The sequence below is a fragment of the Strix uralensis genome, chromosome Z (assembly GCF_047716275.1).
Source record: "Strix uralensis isolate ZFMK-TIS-50842 chromosome Z, bStrUra1, whole genome shotgun sequence".
Taxonomy (NCBI): Eukaryota; Metazoa; Chordata; class Aves; order Strigiformes; family Strigidae; genus Strix; species Strix uralensis.
In genome coordinates this window covers 50,869,385-50,892,121 of record NC_134012.1, presented here as the reverse complement: position 1 = coordinate 50,892,121, position 22,737 = coordinate 50,869,385, and the positions used below count along the sequence as shown (strand labels likewise).

At 40.6% G+C, this 22,737-nt stretch overlaps 1 protein-coding gene across 7 annotated transcripts in view; it reads right to left on the bottom strand.

Moving 5' to 3' along the window:
- The window catches only part of DMXL1 (Dmx like 1), a 92,261-nt gene that overhangs the window by 68,524 nt on the left and 1,000 nt on the right, over window positions 1–22,737 (bottom strand). For 5 of the 7 annotated variants that reach the window (XM_074856560.1, XM_074856552.1, XM_074856557.1 and 2 more), the window contains exons 2-3: window positions 6,063–6,188; window positions 982–1,059 (exon numbers count right to left, since the gene is read on the bottom strand). In XM_074856560.1, coding sequence (XP_074712661.1) covers window positions 982–1,059; window positions 6,063–6,188 — 204 coding nt within the window. The remainder of the gene's footprint in view (window positions 1–981; window positions 1,060–6,062; window positions 6,189–22,737) is intronic. The other 2 variants (XM_074856558.1, XM_074856555.1) reach the window with 2 other exon arrangements.

Here is a 22,737-nt window from a genome sequence, read left to right as displayed (position 1 = left end):
TCTAAATAGTTCATATGAGCATAGGAATTTTACCATTATTTTATTACCATTAGTTTATTCCACTGCTTTCCAGTGGTATAAATTACTTTATATACATATATATTCAATACCAGCTATTTAACGAATATATAAAACACCAGTGGTTTACAGGTACACCAGGAACCACATGACGGAGCTGGTTAGTACAAAGAAGGGAATCCATTCTATGGTTGTATAAACAATTTATTAATACAAATGGAGAGACCAAGCCCCTGAAGAGGGAGACAAAAGCTCCTTGAGCAATTGCTGTCAAAGCTCTCATATCATCAAACTGACTTTAATTAGATTCTAATGCTTCTAATTATAAGAGTAATCTTCTCCACGTAAGAAGCACAGTTAAATAACTTGCTCTAGTTATTAGCTAGAAATTAAGATTCTGGCTACTAATTCACTAAACCACCGTCACTGAAATCAAGCAATGCTATCAAGAGAATACTGCTCTTATTCACCATTATAACACTGAAGTACAAGCATTCAGTCAGATACTCTAAAAAAAGCCACACTTTTTGAAACTATTACAGATTTGACCAAGAGAATGCAGTTTCATAAATCAAAGTTAAAATAAGAATTGTAAAACACATCAGGACATGAAAGCTACACAGGACAGTTCAAAAAGGAATTCCTCTTATAACGGCTATAATCTTTGGAGAATGGGGGTGTGCACATCTTTTTGGGTTCTGGCATATTTCAGTTCTGAATTGTAGAGTTAGATGAATCAGTAACGTGAAGCATTATAGTAAAACCTGCTTTTTTAAAAAACATCTCAAATAATGTCTTTGACTTCCTCCTACCATTTTCACTTCCCAAGGACCATCTTATGTCTCAATTTTATTCTAGCATTAAAGGAAGATATCAAAGCAATCTTCAACTTTAAAGCAAACCAGGAAAATGAGTCAGACTTTATAACTGAGTAAATTAATTAAGGAGTGATGAATTACTTACATTATGATGACTGCTGTTCTGCTTCAAGAGGCTAACTGGCTCAAAGATACAAATCACCTTTCCGTAAGAAGCTGCAATCTAAAGCAATTTGTATTTATATGTACATAAACACACACAGAAGAAACAAGCTATAGAATAAATGAGAAAAAAATGCAACTTGTTGATTCTACATTTAACCCTCCTGGTAGATAAATTTGAAGCTCACATATATATTCCCTTTCGTTAACAGAAAAACAAACATCTAGCAAAAATCATGAAACAAGTGTTGATGATAACAAAAATACAATTCTTTATTTACACATTAGTCCTGATGAACTACCGAAAACACAGGTGCACATGAACATTTATTTTTTCTTTAAAAAAATCAGATCTATTATCAATATTCTTTCTACATTAAATTAGGTAAACACTCAGAGTTGTCTGAAGAGTTCACATTCTCAGAAACAGAACTAACTTCAGGGTACTTAGGGTACTTTTGTGGATTTCCCTGGCATGAGAATGTGCTACATTATAAAAAATTAATTTGAAAAGACTGGAGCTACGCAAACTAAACACCCAATGCAAAGAACCACAAAACAGAACTACTAAATGCTAACATAAAATACTTTGAAAAAGTTGCAGTACGGTCAGCTTCAATGCGTATTTCAGTCTTATTCCATTAGTGGCTTGAGCCACCCCAAACTTGGATTAAGACAAGATTAAGAATATTTTATCTCAAGTTATCTACATAAAAGTAAGTTTAAAAGACTTGCTAAGAAGAGCCAAAACAAGCCAAATGTATGTTAAAGACCTCAGGCAAAGGACCTGAGAGAACCATCAAAAGGCAATGTTGCCTAAAACCACTCTGGAATACAGATTTACATAAACGAAAGCATTTGTATAGATCATGCATAATGGACATCCTGCATTCTGAAGTGATGTTTGATGTTAAAAGGAGCCTATCTACAGTTCTGATATACTGTAATAGTCAATCTCCTATTTCTGTGAAATTAACTCAAAGTATTCAGTTTTCCTTTAACAACATTAAAGAAAGTTAGAGTCACTTTATAAAATACATTTTGATTTCAATATCAGCCACAACAGCATTAAGGAAAAAAAAAAAAAAAAAGCACTAAACTGTCATACCTAAGTTCTTATTATTAACAGATCTGTTAATTGCAGATATACATGATCTGTACAAATGTACAGATCCATACAGATCCTAAAATCCACAGATCCGTAGCTTCCAAGAGAAACCCTCTGCATTAAAAAGAACAGCTACTTCAATAAATTTCTATCACACTAAGGACCTACACATCATCCTGACCCAAAAATGCCAAGAATAGTTTTGTCACAGTTGTAAAATGCCTGCAGAAACTTTTCCCTTACATCTCAGACTAATATTTGCCCTCTCTAATTCTCATTAACTACCTCTCTCTTTTATTTTCATAATTCCATCCATACTCCAACAGCAAGAATTTTACATAACTCATATTCATTAGATTTTTCCTTTTTTCCAAGTGTGGACAGTTCTTCCATTTTTTCATTGTTGAGTGGGTTTTAAGACAAGCTAACATTAGCAAGCCAAAATGCTAAACGAGTAGTGTCCAGAGCAACTGCTACCCCCAGAAAGTTTCCACAGACTTCCACAGTGATACAGCCACTCAGACTAGCCCTTGCTGAGCACCATGCCACCAAAAAGAATAATGCAAATTTGTGTGTTAAGGATTTCCCAAACTACCACAATAATCACCCATTTGTCAACCAAATGTGTACTGTAGTCCCAAGCCCTGTTATTAGAAATAAGATGTGCAGAGAAGACTGAGTTGTAAGAGAGAGGTTACAGTCATTCCTAATGACAGTGACAGTGAGGGCACCCCCAGCATGTCTGCAGACAACATCAAGCTGAATGGTGCAGTTGATTTGCTGGAGGGAAGGGATGCCACCCAGAGGGGCCCTGACAGTCTTGAGGAGTGGGCCCATGTGAACCTCATGAAGCTCAACAAAGACAAGCGCAAGGTTCTGCTCATGGGTCAGGGCAATCCCTGGTATCACTATAGACTAGGGAAATTAATGGACTGAGAGCAGCCCTGTGGGTAACAACTTGGGGGTACTGGTGGACAAATACTGAATGTGAGCCAGCAGTGTACACTTGCAGCCGAGAAAGCCAACCGTATCCTGGGCTGCATCAAAAGAAGGGTGGCCAGTAGGGTGAGAGAAGTGATCCCTCCACTCTAATGAGAACCCATCTGGAGTACTACATCCAGCTCTGGTATCCCCAGCACCAGAAAGGCACAGACCTGTTGGAGTGGGTCCAGAGGAGCCTTAAAGGGGACTTACCAGAAAGACAGAGAAAGACTTTTAGTAGGTCATGTAGTGATAGGACAAGGGGTAATGGTTTTAGACTAAAAGAGAGCAGATTTAGATTAGATATAAGGAAGAAATTTTTTACAACGTGGTTGCTGAGACACTGGAACAGGTTGTCCAAAGAAGCTGAAGAAGCCCCATCCCTGGAAATATTCAAGGTCAGGCTGGATGGGGCTTTGAGCAACCGGATCTAGTGACAGATGTCCCTGAACCACAACGGAGGGGGCAGGGTTAGATAGATCATCTTTAGAGGTCCCTTCCAACCTAAACCATTCCACCACCATATAAGAATAAAGCATCACTCCTTGGGGCAACAACTTTGTCCACCCTCACCACTTTGTGCAAAGTAGGAACGTAACTGGCAGCATCAGGTTCTCATGTTATAAAGTTTTAGTACAATCCAAATAGTTTCTTGATACACTTAAGTTTTTCCCCATCAGGCCTCCATATTGCATAGAAGCGCTCAACATTCTTCTCATTCATCAAAAGGTCTGTAACTCATTGTAAGTTACATTACCACTCACTATCAAACAGCAGAAAACAAAACCCCCAGTTCCTTAGAAAAGAACCCACAGACTGCCTACTAAAAAACAAACAAAAAAAACCCACTATAATATAATTCATGAAATTATAAACCCTGGATTCAAAACTGAGCTTTCATACTCAAAATAATTAGTAGGTTCCACTCTTGAAAAAAAGGACTTCTGGTTTTACGTCCCAATTTCTACAGGTAACCTATTAGCATGTAAACTAAATGATCTTTTAATTAGTACCTACATTTTTCTTTGACATCGGTAAAAATAGTTTGTTCCATAAAGAAAACACTTCATATACATTTTAACACTGCAATCACCAGCCATGATGTAAACAACTTTGATTAAACATTTCAAATGAACTGACGGTAGGACCTTTTCCTTGTACCCTGTTAGATATTTTTACAAGCCAAACCATGAAAACAATTAAAGTTTTGTCAGGTTATCATTAAAAGTTTTGGCCTTAATTCTGACGTTCTCTAGAAGAAGTGGAAAGAGACTTGTAGCTTACACTGTGTGGGAGAAGATCAAGTACTGTACCCACTTACAAATAAATTGTTGATTACCAACTTGCCTACAACCAGAAGGAGGAGACTGGGTTCAGCGGCCTAAGATTAAATTGTCCTGTTTGTGAAAATAGTCCTTGCAAATCTATGGGAGACTTTTTTAAAAAGTTTATATACACACACATAAAAACACATGTAAATATAGACATATACATACATGCTTTCTTGGGATGACTAAAAATTCTCATCCATTTTTTCCCCTCACCTCATTCTTAGAGACAGAGAATTATCTCCAAAAACTACACTAGGAAGAGAAAAAGATGGTGCCATGTTCCCCCCACCCTTCAAAGCCAAGGGACAGGTGGGTCATAAATTAATTTCTAACCTGTTGCTACTTCCAAGTAACTTCCCAATAAACCAGAACTGGATTTAGGGGGAAAGAATGGAGAAAAATTCAACTCATCAATTTCAATGACCACACAGGTCTATTTAAGAAATGAAAAAATTCTAAAGCTTAGTAAGCTTGATAGTTTGATATATTCATTTACAATTCAAGGACAGTTTGTCATTTAAATGCTACCAAGCAGTCAAGATGACCTTGCAAATTTGCTGAAAAATTTCATAAGATTAACTGTGGTATGTGATCTGCATGCGTATTTCACCATCTGTTAATATATGGCCAGTGAACTCTAAAAAACTTTCCAGTTAATAGCAGCCATTGCAGAAATACAAGCAGTCTTTATGGCTACGAGGTACCAAAGACACAGAAGAGAACATTTCCTCATTTTCATCTACATTCCTTCACTACCATTGCAAAAATTCATCACGCAAACATGAAAAAGCAGGAACAGAGAGTGGCTGGGGATCGTCATCATAGACTTCACATGTAAACATGAACTGGTTTCCATACAGAGGAAACCAAAGCTCTCATCAACTCATAAGGCTTGTGGTAATGTGCAGAAGGCTCATTACCTCCTCACTAGGACAGGCTTAAACAAAGCAAGAAAGTAAAACAACCCTCTTATAGGAGCCAATGTGTACCCAGATACAGTTCCTACTGAATTGGTGAATAGCTTAATCACACTGTGACATCCCAATGTAGAGAGCTACCTGGTTATTTCTTTTTTACTGCGACAGAACAATTAAGACAGACCTCTGTAAAAAGCACCTCAAACCTAACAGTGTCTAAAATACAACATTTCTAATTCAGTTTACCTACATAAGAGAAAGAAAAGGTGAGAATTCAAACCTGTCCATGAGCAACTTTAAGCCTTTATTAGTTGCTTGAAAGGAACACAATTTTTCTGGATGACCTGACTGTGATTTTTGTGGAAGCACTCATCTGCTGTCAGGCACCAACATGTCAAAGCATGCTGATGACGTGCCCAGTAGTGTGAAGCCATAGTGAATAAATTACCTGTGTTTCTACCTTACTCATCTTTTAGTTAAATTCTTGCTATCTCCATTACGGAGCCCTGTGCATGCGTATATCTTCTGTGCAGCCTTACACATCTTCTGCAATCTCCTACCTATGGTTACTATATCACATTCACTGTGCTGCTTACCACAAATAAAGACAGGAAGCAATCAGCCATTTTACTATTCACTCTTGTCTATTTGCCTTAACTTACAAGTATCCATGCTCTTGAGAAGGTGCTTAACATTGCTAGAACATTATTAACACTACTTTGCATACCTTCCCCTGTTGCATTGAACAGTCCACACATCCCACTTGAATGTTTCCATGTTTTGCTCCAGGGATTATCTGTAATCTTTCAAAGTCAGTCCCCAGTACCACAATATCACATCCTGATGCATATGCCTAAAAAAGAAAAAAGAAACAAGTAAAGCTTTAGCTACTTACAGTGTATTGGTGAAGCATGAAATAGTATAGTACGTGTATCCTGCCCATGTAGAACATGATAGACAGAAGTACAGAGGTATTTGCAGAGATCAAATAGATATCTGAAATTTAAATCAAGCAACAGAAGTGGCAAATTACTCCTCCTCCGTGCTTAGAAGTGCATCACAACACCGGTGTAACAAGCAAACAGTGGTTTAAGATACAAGAGGTGTCCTGGTTTCAGTTGGTATAGAGGTAACTTTCTTCCTAGTAGCTGGTACACTGCTGTATTTTGGATTTAGTGTTGATAATACACTGATGTTTTAGTCGTTCTGAAGTAGCACATATTCTAAGTCAAGGATTTTTTCAGCTTCCCATGCTCTGTCAGCAAGCAGGTGCACAAGAAGCTGGGAGGGAGCATAGCCAGGACAGCTGACCCAAACTAGCCAAAGGGATATTCCATACCTTAGAATATCATGCTTTAGTATATAAATTCGGGGGAGTTGGCCAGGAGCAGCAGATCACTGCTTGGGCATCCATCACTGGGTGGTAAGCAACTGCCCTGTGCATCACTTACCTTTTCTTAGTTTTAATTTCTCACTCTCTTTTTCACTATACTCCTTTTCTTTACAATTATTATTATTATTATTGTTATTATTATATAATTTTATTCTATATTAGTTACTAAACTGTTCTTAACTCAAGCCACAAGCTCTACTTTATCTTTGATTCTCCTCCTCATTCCACTGTGAGAGGGGAAGAGTGAGTGAGCGCCTGCATGGTACTTAGCTGCTGGCTAGGATTAAACCACAAGAAGAGGCAAAAGAGATGAAGTTATGAAAACATCTAAGAGAAAAGAAAAAGCATGAAGAACAAAGTTCATGCAAAGTAGGAAAAAGTACTATATTTCCTAGACTGGAGACAAAGGAATTTAAAAATAAATTTTTGAAGAGGAGGAATAGAACTGATGAGGTAAAATGGTACAAAGCATGTATTAAGGAACTTAGTAAAGGAAAAATTCAAAAGGGTAACAGAATGAACCTTAGTTATAGAAAAGTAAAACTGTGCTTTCACACTTGAGTCTCCCGTTACTTGCATTCCATGGATTAATTTTATTTTCTCTTAAATTTATACTGTCACTAAATGATTTGATATATCTAACACATTCACAGAGCCAGCTGATTGAGTACTGTAATGTCCGAGTCAGAAAATTTCCTCCTATCTTTATGCAAGTTTGGTTAGAAACTGAGCACAGATTAAAAAGGAGAGAAAGATCAAACACTGGAGAAACTTGTGGAAACAAGAGTGAGCAGAATCATCCAATAAACATAAGAATACAGCATTCAAGGATAAAAGTCCTAGAATAAGGAATGCACAACCACTAAAAAGTTAAGAGCCAGGAAGTCAGCAACAAAATTAAGAGCACAAACAATAGTATTCTGTTAGACAGTGAGAGTATGATAAGAGGCCCAAGAATGCCATTTTAGTTTGGCCAAAGGTTGGCCAAAGGATTAAAAAGCAGAACAGTCTCACAGAAACTGCAGACAGAAGATTTCTGTTTAGTGACATAAATGATCGTGCATTATAACAACCCTACTAGTTTCTAATATATTAACTGAAAACACTTTTGACTTGGAAAAAAGCATAAAAAAATGAATGCTAGATTTACAAATTTCAAATCTGATGGTCATGTTTTCCGGTGTTTCACATGAAAAAGTACTTTTACCAAGCCTCACAGACTATCATATCATTACTGTCCTGGTTTCAACCAGGATAGAGTTAACTTTCATTGGAGTGTTTCATACCATGTGATGTCATGCCCAGGGATATAGGTGGGCAGGCTCTGGATTTTAGGGTCGGCCAGGGTGTGTGTTGCTGTGGGGGCAGTCGCTGCGCTCGGTAAGCCACTGCTGCATTTTACCCGTTTCTTTTTTTTGGACTCACTATTCTTACTGTTGTTCTCCTGTTATATTTAGTAAATTCTTCCTTTTTATTCAACCTACAAATTCTCTTCTTTTTGTCTCTCCCCTATTTCATCAGAGAGGGGGAGGGGGGGGAAGTTGAACCACTGGCCACGTGGCGTCTGGCTGCCAGCTGAGTTCAAACCTCCACAATTACATACATTAAAATAAATAAAAGTATGGAGAGTTCAGTTCAAAGGCAATTTTCTCCACAAAGGGTTCAGTGATATTTCACAAAACAATCTTACTCAGAAAACTATGATCACCATTCTCAGCCAATATTCAGTTATTACTTTCCAACCAGCAGACCACCAGTAACCCTTAAAATAACCTGGTAATTGAAAATGTTGTCTATAATGCTTCTGCAGACTAAATATAACCATATATTTAGTTATGATCATTTATTGTTGGTCAGGTTTGAGCCCCATCCTGTCCCCTCTTCAGCTTCAAAAAGAGGTTCAAGCAGTGTAATTCCTCCTGTTAAAAGATTCACAGAATCACAGAATTGTCTAGGTTGGAAAAGACCTTGAAGATCATCCAGTCCAACCATTAACCCAACATTAACAGTTCCCAACTACATCATATCCCTAAGCACTATGTTGACTCTACTCTTAAACACCTCCAGGGATGGGGACTCCACCACTGCCCTGGGCAGCCCATTCCAAAGCCTAACAACCCCTTCTGGAAAGAAATGCTTCCTAACAGCCAGTCTAAACCTTCCCTGGCGCAACCTGAGGCCATTACCTCTTGTCCTATCACTTAGTACTTGGTTAAACAGGCTCATCCCCAGCTCTCTGCAACCTCCTTTCAGATAGTTGTAGAGGGCGATGAGGTCTCCCCTCAGCCTCCTCTTCCCCAGACTAAACAACCCCAGTTCCCTCAGCCGCTCCTCGTACGACCTGTGCTCCAGACCCTTCACCAGCTTCGTTGCCCTTCTCTGGACACGCTCGAGTAATTCAATGTCCTTTTTGTAGTGAGGGGCCCAAAACTGAACACAGTCATCGAGGTGCGGCCTCACCAGTGCCGAGTACAGGGGTAAGATCCCTTCCCTGTCCCTGCTGGCCATGCTATTGCTGATCCAAGCCAGGATACCACTGGCCTTCTTGGCCACCTGGGCACACTGCTGGCTCCTGTTCAGCCGGCTGTCAATCAACACCCCCAGGTCCCTCTCTGACTGGCAGCTCTCCAGCCACTCCTCCCCAAGCCTGTAGCAAGAGCAGCATTTATTACAAACTCACATATTAAGCTGCAGGCTCCAAAGCAGTCTAATGTAAAACTCATTCCAAAAGAGGATATTGAGTACTATTTTTTTGTTCAAATGTTAAAGTTATTTTGATATTGCAATGACATGAACTTTATACCTGTTCCTCACCGAACTTTTTTTTCTTTAGTTACAAGTCACCTCCCCTGGTGACTCTCTGATTAAGTCTGTAGTCCACCAGACAAAAACTCAGAAGTAGCATATATTCAATTTTTTCCAAGTCATTTTGTTGAATTTGGTGTTCTGTATGGAGGCAATTTTAAGAAAAAAAAAAAAAAAAAGGTGTCTCACTTTAAAGAGATAACATTGCTTTATTAAAAATGTCTTTAAAAGACTGAAGTGCCAAAGACTGTAAGAAGCCCACCTGCTCTTCTGTACGTCCCTCTAGGCCTCATCAGCTCTTTACAGACTTACTAGATGTCTCTCATCTCGTTCTCTCTATTTCTAGCTCCACAGGCAAGCCTGAGATCACACAGCATCACAACACTACAATATTTCCATCACAGTGAGCAAGAACTAGCATATATCATAACACATACCATTAGCAGCAATCCTAAAGTTCATAAACTAAGGGATCAAGAACTCGACCACTGTCCTGGTTTCGACCAGGATGGAGTTAATTTTCACTGAAGTATTTCATACCATGTGATGTCATGCCCAGGGATTTAGGTGGGCGGGCTCTCTCTCTTGGCTTTTCACTTGGGGCTTGCACACGCTGTCTGCTCGTTGGGCCCTGTTGCTGCTGGGGGGGGGGTGGTCGCCACGCTTGGTAAGCCACTGCTGCATTTTACCTGTTTCTTTTTTTTGGACTCACTATTGTTACTGTTGTTCTCTTGTTATATTTAGTAAATGCTTTCTTTTTATTCAACCTATGAATTCTCTTAATTTTGTCCCTCCCCTGTTTCACCAGAGGGGGAGGGGGAGGTGAACGGCTGGCCATGTGGCATCTGGCTGCCGGATGAGTTCAAACCTCAACAGCTTTTGGTGCCAACATGGGGCCTCGAGGTTTTTCTTTTTGTTTGAGATAACAACAAAATGGGTAAAACGTGGATTGCTTGGCTCCTTAAGATCCTATCACCTCATTTGCAATATGAGTTTCCCATGCTGTTGCTCACCTTCCGTGAGAGTTGGGTTAAGATTTTGTTTCTGTTGTACTATGTGATGCTCATCTATGATAGCGTGCACTCATCAGCCCTGGGGCTATTTACAGTTGTGTTTGAGAAATTTGGAGAGTTCAAATATCTTTGGAACGTTGACATAAACATGGTTGCCGTGCTGTTAGGAGCTAGTGTGTTCCTGAATGTGGTTCTGGTTTTGTTTATGGTTAAGCTACTATTTAAGATTAATCAAGTAACAGAAACTGCAGCCACTACAAGCCCAAGGACGGGCGCTGCAGCTGAACCAGAGAACCAACCCACGACAGTGTCAGTTGCTCCCATACAGAAGAAGAAATACACAAGAAAATCCCCTCGCAGTGTACAGGGTGATGATGAAGCAGGCCCATCACGAGAACAGGAGGAGGCAGAGCCAGTGACAGTCACCCAATCCTTATCCCTGAGTGAGTTGTGAGATGTAAGAAAAGATTTCAGCCACCATCCAGGTGAGCAAATCGTTACCTGGCTGCTCCGATGCTCGGATAGCGGGGCCAGTGGCGAGGAACTAGAGGGTAGGGAGGCCAGGCAGGAAGGATCCTTGTCTAGGGAAGGAGGCATTGCCAAAGCCATTGGAAAGGAGACACAAAATCTCAGTCTCTGGAAGCGACTTCTGTCAAGTGTGAGGGAGAGGTATCCCTTCAAGGAGGACTTGACATGTCGAACAAGTAAGTGGACCACTATATGTGGTGGTTTAGGCCCTGCCGGGACTCGAGACCACACTGCCGCTGCCCCTCCCCCACCCTCAGACTGGACGGGGCAGGGAGTGAAATTCAAACCCCAGGGTTGAGATAAGGAAAGTTTTAATACAACAGTGTAACAACAACAAACTGAACAACAACAATAACAATAACAGTGATAACAATGAACAGAACAAGAGATATACCACATGGATACAGCAGTGAGGGGACTGACCCGGACAAAAGCTGTCCCTGCTCTTCCCGCGCTTGGGTGCCCCGATGTCAGCATAGTATCGAATAACCTGGCTAGAGCTCCCTCCCCTCTGCTGGGAAAACTTAACCCTATCCTAGCTGAACCAGGACACTATGGAAAGAGGCATTCAATACTTGAGGGAGCTAGCTGTGCGGGAGATAGTTTACTGTAACCCAGATAATGCACGGCTACCAACAGATCCAGATGAAGTCCAATGCACCCAGCCCATGTGGAAGAATTTTGTACGGAGCACACCCTCATCATATGCCAGTGCAATAGCACTAATGGACTGGAGAGACGACGAGGGACGAACAGTGGATGAACTGACTCGCCAACTACGACAATATGAAGAAAGGGTCTCTTCCCCCATCATCGCGGCTGTGAACAAATTATTGCAAGATGTCCAGCAACTTAAGGAGAACATGTCCTACTCCCCACCTGCACGGACCAGAATCTCGGCTATTAGGGGCAATCGTTTCTCTACTCAAGAGAACTGGTACACACCACAGGGGAAGCTGTGGCATTGCCTGTGTGACTATGGAGAAGACATGAAGAAATGGGATGGAAAACCTACCTACTTCCTAGAAGAGCGGGTATGTAAGCAGGAAGGAAGAACAAGTACAGAACGTGGTCCTTTCAGGAGAAATGCTGCTCCAGTTTCCAGTAATCAAGTCCCCAAACAGAGCAGAAAGGTCAACTTTGCTCATGATCCTATGAGAAGAACTTCTGACTTGTATTCACAATAAGTGAGTGATCAAGATGAGGGTGAAACCCGTGCACACCACACTAACCCATTTGTTGTTAGCGGGTATTATGACCGCCATTAGAGGGGCCCTGCCTCCAGCCAGGCGGAGGACAGGGACAACCGAGTTTACGGGACCGTGTGGATTCAATGGCCTCGCACGTCTGACCCCCAGAAGTATAAGGCTCTAGTGGACACTGGTGCTCAATGCACCATAATGCCATCAAATTTTGAAGGAGCAGAACCCATTTGTATTTCAGGAGTGATAGGGGGTCTCAACAGTTGACTGTATTGGAGTCTGAGGTGAGCCTAAGTGGAAAAGAGTGGGAAAAACACCCCGTTGTGACTGGCCCAGACACTCCATGTATTCTTGGCATAGATTATCTCAGGAGAGGGTATTTTAAGGACCCAAAAAGGTATTGGTGGGGTTTTGGTATAGCTGTGTTGGAAACAGAAGGAATTAAACAGATGTCTGTGTTGCCTGGTCTATCAGAGGATCCTTCTGTTGTGGGATTGCTGGGGGTTGAAGTACAACAGGTGCCAACTGCCACTACAATAGTGCACCGACGGCAATACCGCACCAATCGAGACTCTGTAATCCCTACCCATAAACTGACTCGTCAACTAGAGAGCCAAGGAGTCATCAGCAAGACGCGCTCCCCCTTTAACAGCCCCATATGGCCACTGCAAAAGTCTAATGGAGAGTGGAGATTGACAGTAGACTATCGTGGCCTGAATGAAGTCACGCCACCACTGAGTGCTGCCGTGCCAGACATGTTGGAACTACAATATGAACTAAGAGTCGAAGGTTGCCAAGCGGTACGCCACGACTGATATTGCCAACGCATTTTTCTCCATCCCTCTGGCAGCAGAAGGCAGGCCACGGTTTGCTTTTACCTGGAGGGTGTCCAATACACCTGGAATCGACTGCCCCAGGGGTGGAAACACAGCCCCACCATTTGCCATGGACTGATCCAGACTGCACTGGAACAGGGTGAAGCCCCGGAACACTTACAGTGCATTGATGACATCATTATATGGGGTAATACAGCAGAAGAAGTTGTTGAGAAAGGGAACAAAATAGTCCAAATCATTCTAAGAGCTGGGTTTGCCATAAAGCGTGGCAAGGTCAAGGGACCTACACAAGAGATCCAGTTTTTAGGAGTAAAATGGCAAGATGGATGTTGTCAGATTCCAATGGAGGCGATTAATAAAATAACAGCTGTGTCCCCACCGACTAACAGAAAGGAAACGCAAGCTTTCTTGGGTGTTGTGGGTTTCTGGAGACTGCACATTCCAAATTACAGTCAGATTGTCAGCCCTCTCTATCAAGCAACTCAGAAAAAGAATTATTTGTATGGGGCCCAGAGCACTGACAGGCTTTTGAACAAATTAAGCAGGAAATAGTTCATATAGTAGCCCTTGGGCCAGTTTGTACAGGACAAGATGTTAAAAATGTGCTCTACACTGCAGCCGGGAAGAATGGCCCTACCTGGAGGCTCTGGCAGAGAGCACCAGGGGAGACTCGGGGTCGACCTCTGGGGTTTTGGTGTTGGGGATACAGAGGATCTGAGGACGGCTATACTCCAACCAAAAAGGAGATAGTGGCAGCACATGAAGGGGTCCGAGCTGCTTCAGGGGTGATCAGGACTGGAGCACAGCTCCTCCTGGCTCCCTGACTGCCAGTGCTGGGCTGGATGATCAAAGGGAGTGTCCCCTCTACACACCATGCAACTGATGCCACGTGGAGTAAATGGGTTGCATTAATCACACAGCAGGCTCGAATAGGAAGCCCCAGTCATCCGGGAATATTGGAAGTGATTACAAACCGGTCAGAAGGCAAAAATTTTGGAATGATGCCAGAGGAAGAGGTAGCATGTGCTGAAGAGGCCCCACCATATAATAAACTACTGGTTAATGAGAAGCAATATGCCCTGTTTACTGACGGGTCGTGTCACACTGTGGGAAAACATCGAAGATGGAAGGCAGTTGTGTGGAACCCCACATGACGGGCTACTGAAGCTGCTGAAGGAGAAGGTGAATCGAGTCAGTTAGCAGAGGTGGAAGCCATCCAGCTGGCCTTGGATATTGCTGAGTGAGAAAAGTGGCCAGTGCTCTACCTCTGTACTGACTCATGGATGGTGGCAAATGTGCTGTGGGGGTGGTTACAGCAATGGAAATGGAGCAACTGCTAGTGTAGAGGCAAACCCGTCTGGGCTGCTGAATTATGGCAAGATATTGCTGATCGGGTAGAGAATCTGGTTGTGAAAGTACGCCATGTAGACGCTCATGTACCCAAGAGCTGGGCCACTGAAAAGCATCAGAACAACCAACAGGCGGATGAGGCTGCCAAGATCGAGGCGGCTCAAGTAGATCTGGACTGGCAACATAAAGGTGAACAATTTATGGCTCACTGGGCCTGACTCCTCAGTCCATCAGGGAAGAGATGAAACATATAGATAGGCTTGTGACCGAGGGGTGGACTTAACCATGGATGCTCTTGCACAGGTAATCCATGAATGTGAGACGTGTGCTAGGATCAAGCAAGCCAAACGGTTAAAGCCCATTTCGTATGGAGGACGACGGTCAAAATATAAATATGGGGAGGCCTGGCAGATTGATTATATCACGCTCCCACAAACTCGGCATGGCAAACACTATGTGCTTACAATGGTGGAAGCAGCTACTGGTTGGTTGGAAACTTATGCCGTGCCCCATGCCACTGCCCGGAACACCATTTTAGGCCTTGAGGAGAAAGTCTTATGGCGGCATGGCACGCCAGAAAGAATTGAGTCAGATAATGGGACACATTTCCAAACAACCTCATAGGCACCTGGGCCAAAGAACATGGCATTGAGTGGATGTATCACATTCCCTACCACGCACCAGCCTCTGCGAAAATACAATGGATTACTGAAAACTACACTGAGAGCAATGGGTGGTGGAACTTTCAAACACCGGGACATGCATTTAGCAAAAGCCAGCTGGTCAGTCAATACCAGAGGATCTGCCAAGCAAGCCGGCCCTGCTCAATCAAACCTCTTACGTACCATGGATGGGGATAAAGCCCCCATAGTGCACATTAGGAATACGTTGGGGAAGGCTGTCTGGGTTACTCGTGCATTGGGTGAAGGTAAACCCATGCGTGGGATTACTTTTGCCCAAGGACCTGGGTGCACTTGGTGGGTAATGCAGAAGGATGGGGAAGTCCGATGTGTGCCTCAGGGAGACTTGATTTTAGGTGAGAATAGCCAATGAACCAGACTGTCAAATAACCCTGTTATAGCAATTGGTGCCTTGCAACATCCCCGTGCCACATCCAAAGCCTCCTGCTCCACCGACTCAGCCAACTCTGCCTCATTCCTCAGCCTTATAGACTGTCACATCAGATGGAACCTGAAGTTATGGACTAAATGAACTCAGCAAACATGGTGGAAGGATGGCCCATAGACTAAGGGAATGATATTGGTGAGACCTGGAAAAAAATAAAGGGGGGGGATGGCGATTCCTTAAGATGTATTTGGAAACCTGAGCATAACGTCAATGGTATGGAATAAGTTGTGGAGACTGTCCTGGTTTCGACCAGGATGGAGTTAATTTTCATTGGAGTATTTCATACCATGTGATGTCATGCCCAGGGATTTAGGTGGGCGGACTCTCTCTCTTGCTCTCTTGGCTTTTCACTTGGGGCTTACACACGCCATCTGCTCGTCGGGCGGTATTGTTGCTGTGGGGGGGTGGTTGCCACACTCAGTAAACCACTGCTGCATTTTACCTGTTTTCTTTTTGGACTCACTATTGTTACTGTTGTTCTCTTGTTATATTTAGTAATTTCTTTCTTTTTATTCAATCTACAAATTCTCTTCTTTTTGTTCCCCCGCTATTTCACCAGAGGGGGAGGGGGAGGTGAACAGCTGGCCCCGTGGCATCTGGCTGCCGGCTGAGTTCAAACCTCCACAACCACTTTTAGCATATAAGAAAGTGCTGAGTGCACTTGGCATTTTGCAGTGGAAGAACTCTAAAGTAACTACCAAACACTACTCACTGTAGTCTTTAGGAACTGGTATATTCATCAACGTATCAGGACCAAGGACTTAAAATGGTATCAGAACTCAGGCTACCTTCAGCTAATCCAGGCTGTGCTCAAAGAGGTATTAAAACATTCAAGACTTGCTGTTTCCTGAAAATGTCCCCTTTATAAATATAAACTCTCGTCCAACAGCTATAACTTCTCCTCCATTTTGCTATGTTTAAACATGGCTATTATTTTATGTTTAATACTCATTTCTTGCCCAACTTCATATGCTGTTTATAAAAAAAGTTTGTCAAATCGGGCTTGAACTTTCTGAAGAAAAATTGGGAATATCTTCTCATCCTAATGGTTTTCAGTTCTAACAATTATTTATAAGTACACCCATAAGAATCCAGACCAGGGCAGGGGCAAGAGGAGTGCCCTGTTAAAACCTTACTCTTGGAAGAAAAATATAGTCATTCCATCCTTACATTCTGGTAATTTTCCACATTACCTAAAAAACCCCCAACATTCAGAAAAAAAAGAATCACCTCTGACATCAGACTATAGAGATGGATTAGATCATACTTGGTCACATTGACTTCCCAATCCCCAATAAGCTGCAGAAACACTGACTATCTCTCAAGCGCATAGAGGTGATCCGTCCCCGGGGGGGGGGGGGGGGGGGGGGGGAGGCATTTTCAAAGAGCTTCCAAATATATCTACAGTCAAGCAGAAGGATGATGACTTGGAGGTTATTTTTGACGTTTAGTCAATGTTTGCCTGCGGGAGAACCACAATTTCAAAGACAAAAGGAAAGGGAGGCAGAGGGGAAAGAAGCTATTTATTTTAAAGAAAAAGGCATCTGAATAGAAAGTAACTGAGCTGTCTGGCAAATGAAACTGCAACTGGCTCCCTTTTCTACTGTTGCCTACCATCCCAATCCCATTACACCTCACACTGACCAGACACTTTGGGAGAGAAGCTTGAATGTTCTCCTCCTGCTAAGGTGACCTTCCTTTGGTTATTTGCTGCCCTCACTGCACCCCATCCATTAGACTGTCTCTGTGCAGGGAAGCCACATCCTCATACACTCTCACTGGAACCCAGAGTCCAGTTCTGAATGAGGTTTCTAAGCAGTAGTATCCTGTAAAGACCTTTCTTTAAAACAAGAGCACAAAACTACTGCTGGGCTAATTTTACGTTTACATTTTTTTCACCTCAGAAAATGGTATCAGGTATTTTAACATAGTATAATGGAAGTCAGTGCTCGGGAGTAAGGGATACTTTCTATACCCTAACAGTCTCTCAGATACAACAAAGGTGAGCTCTGCCTGCCGGTCAATTTTATCTATTTTTTACTGCAAGACTTGTCCGTAATAGTTCTCATGTCACTCACTTTCATTTTGACAGAAGTTACAGAGATTGCATTTTTATAAGCTATGGAAACTAAGAAAAAAGGTAATTCAAGCGTCCCATTACATGTAGGGCAAGAAGCAATTTCAGAGTGTAAGCATTTCTCATATCTATACTCTTGTCTACATTATCTGGCCTTTTGGGGAGGAGGTGGGAACACAAAATGTGGCCATATAGTTCAACTAGTAAAGAATTCCTAAATAGATATGTATTTGGAAAAAAAAACCAAACAAACCAAAAACCACCAAAACCCAACAAACAAATAACCAAAACCCTAAGATGCCTTTTTAAAGCAAGAAGAGCCTCTAAGTCTGATTTTGGCAAGCCATAAAAGCCTTTCACTTTAAGAATGTCCTAGAAGATTTACAAGAAAGTTGTCTTTGAACAATGGGACAAGCAGATAATGTTGACATTATCACATTCTTGGAATATTTATTAAACAATGCTTTGTTCTTCTGTTACACAAATAAACAAGATAGAACTAGTTCAAGCTGCATGAACATGGATTTCACTAGCTGTTGACATAGCAAAACAAGCCTGAAATTAGGAAGTGAAAGATGTTTCAGGCCTCTGAAAAGAAATGTGATTTTGCATGCAGTACTGCATTTTCACACAATTTCTACCCATTCTTTTGATCAGATGTCAGCTCTTATTTCTAGAATCATATTTCTTTAGAGAAGATTAACAGATATTTTGCCAATAGCAGTGTTTTAAAATCATGCTAGTTTTAATAGAAAATCATATAGACCATTATATGAACTATTCTAACTTCTGTAGTGAAAACCTGATATACACAACTCTTAAGAAAAGAGAATGGTATGCCAAATCAGACTCTACTCTCAACAGAAGAAAAGCAATGGGTCTTAACTTCTAACATAGCACAACCTCTAAAGTGATTACTTCCCTTATACTCACCACTCTCTATATATTTCTTCTATCTACTGAGAAAGTTTGCTATAGTTTCTGCTACACCTACATAAGGACTGACATACTATCTTGCACAACTTGCACAAACTATTTAATCTACACCTCTCAGGTGCACTGCACAGGTATACCTACCATAAATTGCCAGCTATCCACAGGTGAATGCAGCAGTATGTGTGTGCACACATACACATTTATAAAATAAAATGTATATAAACACATGCAAATATATATGGGATGAACATACACACTAATGTAAAAATCTGTGCTAGGCCCAAGGTCATACAGAATCACCTAGCCAAAGCAGACCAAGTGACCACATTTACAGTTCACAGTAGCTTACTTGAAGATGCTCTCTCCCCAATAGAGCTGTACTGGAAGCTCACTGGTACAACCACCCACATTATCTTTTGCTTCTTTTGTTTTGCAACTGATTCAGCTACTGTATTGGAGGTACTTCTCAAGCCACATCAAGGCCATTTTTATCACTGATGGGTCTCAAGGGTTCCTATGTCCTTTGCAAATGAAATGAAGCAAGTCCCAAAGGTCAGGATGTCAGGGCTCACAATCAAACTGACCAATTAAAAAGATTGTATCAAAATTCTACAATAGCTGAATAATATTTCTATCACATTTGAAAGTGGAAGTTTACAATAGGTATTCTTACAACCTTTACAACCATTATACCTTACTTAGGGAAGATTCATTTCCCCATTAAAAAAAAAAAGCTATTCCAAGAAAAAGTATTGTAAACTAGGAACAAAAACTTATTACCAAAAAACCCAGAAAAACTCATCTTTTTTAATTAACTCAGTACTTGTTTCTTCGCCAGACTGAGCACATAAACATAATACATCCTCAGTCTGCAATGGCTAAATACTGCTTATATGCAACACCAACAGGCACAGGTGGGAGAGGAGTATTTCCTGGTGTCTCACTTCTCTTATTCCACCCCCCATCAGTTCCTCTTCTAAGAAAAATTTACAAAGGTCATTCTTATGAAAAGTAAAGATAAACATTAAAGTCAAATAAATCTATTAAGTGAGTGATAACGTCTGTATTTTTCTCCTTTGCACAGAATAGTCAAAATCAACAAGCACAGTCACCATGAACCACACGGTACCTCACTGAATTACTCTGTTAAAAAAAAAAGATCTCACCCACACAGATATAAATTTGCACTAGTCTTTTTAGCATGGTCTCTCCCCACTCCAGTATTGTATCAAAACTTACACTGGTCTAAGTATTAAATATTTTATTTTTTAAAAAATTCTTTCATTAAGAAGATTAAAGAAATACTCTTTCATCAAGCTTGGAAAAAAAAATTTCTAATCTATCAAAAGTACTTGAACTAATAATCTTCTTTAAGTGGCAAACTGATTGCCCATGTACTTAGAATCAAGTCTCACCGACACTGCACTTTTCATTGAATCGTGAAGAGGTTTTATCCCTTTTTTTTTTTTTAATTAATTCACTTAAAAAAAACGATTAATTTCTTAAGGTCAGAATAGGTTATCTGGAATATGGGGCAACAAAAAGTCTCAAAAAGGTTTCCTTCCCTCAATCAAGAAGCACGTGTAAACAGTGTAACTTCTTGACTGACTTTTATGAGCAATCAGTTAAGTTTCTTGACTATAGATATGCATGGAGTTCTAAATATAAAGGAAGTGTTAAGTATTTTCTAGGCAGATAAGTAACAACTTTATTGAGCCACCAAATATACTTCTGTTTATCAAAAAATTTACAAAGCTGGAGATCTTTATATCACAATCCAATACCTTTGGAAAATTCAGTGTGTAGTCTTGACCAGACTATGCAAAAAACACATTTTCCAAGTGCTTTCCAACTTAATATTTAAAGTTCATATTTTATCAATCACACAAAGCAAATCTCAAGTCAGGATGAGTTTAATCACACACAGAGAGGAAATCTGTCCAGAACAGATTCTGGCTGTATTGAAATAAACCATGCAATTTATCCCTCCTTCCCAAATTTTTATCCCTACAAACAATCGCTCTTCTGTGACTTCCATTATCAGTCGTGGGACTTCTGCTTGTAAAGTTGCTATTGTTCACTGTGATTTTTTTTTTTTCACTCTTCTAATACTTGTGAAAAAAAACAAAAGGAAAAAAGTATTACAGAAGCAGAACTGAATAAGTAAAAATGCACAAAACCAACCAATCACAAAAGTGTTATCAGTGCAGGTTACCCAATAATTTAAATACGACTTCAGTAACAACTAGTACAGCAGTATCCTATGTGATGAACTCCATGAACTTATTAAACGGTTTTTTACTCAAATATTTCAGAACTGAAAACAACAAAAGAAAGCAAAGGATGTATTCCACTGTGGACAAGTACACAGAAAAGAAGCCAATTCAATTTCAGGAGAAGCACGCAGGGAGTAAACACTCAAATTCTGACTTCCGAGGGCTGAGTTCTAATTTATTCAGTGTACCATTCATTATTACTGCTCACTCTCAGCAGATAAATAACAGGCATGCTTCTTATGATATATTGATGCTTATGAGCCTTTTTTCTATATATAAATAAAGGACCTGCCAAAAACTCCTTATCAGTGTTCTCTCCATGGAAGTTCATGCTCCACTTGACACTTCACATCCTAAAAAAAAAGTCCAGAACAACAAACCTGCACACCATTAGGACAAGTATCTCAAACACCATTTTAAAACAGAACTGCACATATTCAAAAAGGTGCATGCAATTCAGTGGGTATAGGCACTTTTTACTAGTTTTGCTTCCAGTTTTTCAGAGTTTAGGAGAAGAATGTTATTTTTAGCTTAAAACTTTAATATTTTAAAACTTTTCACCTTAAATATTCTGTGCAGCATATCAGACAATGTTCTGAACTGTACTGGATCAAAAAAAAATCAAGGTATTACAGACCCAGTTCTCTGGTCAGACAAAGGTAACTCACCCCACCTGTACAGTACCTAACCCTGAAATATCATGAGTTCTCAGCCTTGAAAACCAGAAGCACAGAAGTTTGCTGAGACATGGGGGCTTTTTCCATCTCTAAGATATCATTCAACAGTATTTATACTTATTAATGCTTATAGGCATAATAATGAAATCTTGACTTCAGATATGGAAAAACAACTACCCATTTTTCTTGTTGGATTTTCTAAAGGTTAAGTCCACCATTTCTTTCCAAAAAGGCAGAAATTAGCTTCAGTACCTTTCACTTCTTAACCCTTCTCAGTAACCTCGTGAACTTAACATACCATTATAAAATGAGTAACAGCAAAAAAAACCCAAAACTGAAGCAGTTGAGGATATTTCTGTTAGCAGTTTTAAATCTGAGGAGAAAAAATCCATTAACAACCTTCTGGGGAAAAGGACAAAACAAAGGAAGATGAATGTGCCTACAGGAAACATTGTTACCATATTTATGCCAAAACAGCTCTTGTAAAAAAAGAGACCATAGAAACAGTTACTGAAAACTGCACTTCCCAATCATTCTTTTCTCCCCAAAGAGATGCTTATTCTTATTATCCATTGGGGAGCTCTAACACTTTTGATAAGTTAGGCCATAACAGGCAGAGAACACTTCAGTGACATTAATAACTTGAACAATTTCCCTTAAAAAAGAATGATATAAAAATGGGAAACTTACAAGACCATACTTTAAAAGCTTACCAGCATTTAACTGTAAAGCAAACCTCCTCTCTTACCAAATGGTTTCCCAACACTGGTGAGTCTCTGACATTTCTGGATATGTAAATCAGAAAGTTTGGCACAGTTGGAATTTGTAGTCCCAATTGCTGCAGTTTAAGAAATCTTCCAACATCAACTTATTTAAAGGATTCATTTTTTTGGAAGCAAGAACATCAGCAAACAAGACTGTAGATAAACAGACTTTATAAAGCCAGCCTAACTCTGGGGTGCTTCACTCCAAACACTGACTGTACCCCACCTTTCCAGTACTGACACCGCACTGCTCCTGCAGAGCCAAGCTGTAAATAGCCAGCTGAACACTAAACGGGACAGTAAAAAGTAAGTTTCTTAATTCTTGCATTTCTATCTTCCATTCACCTATCAAACTCAAAACCACACTATGTTGTAATTGGGGGGAGCCAGAAAAGATAAGGTTAAAAATACTCAAAT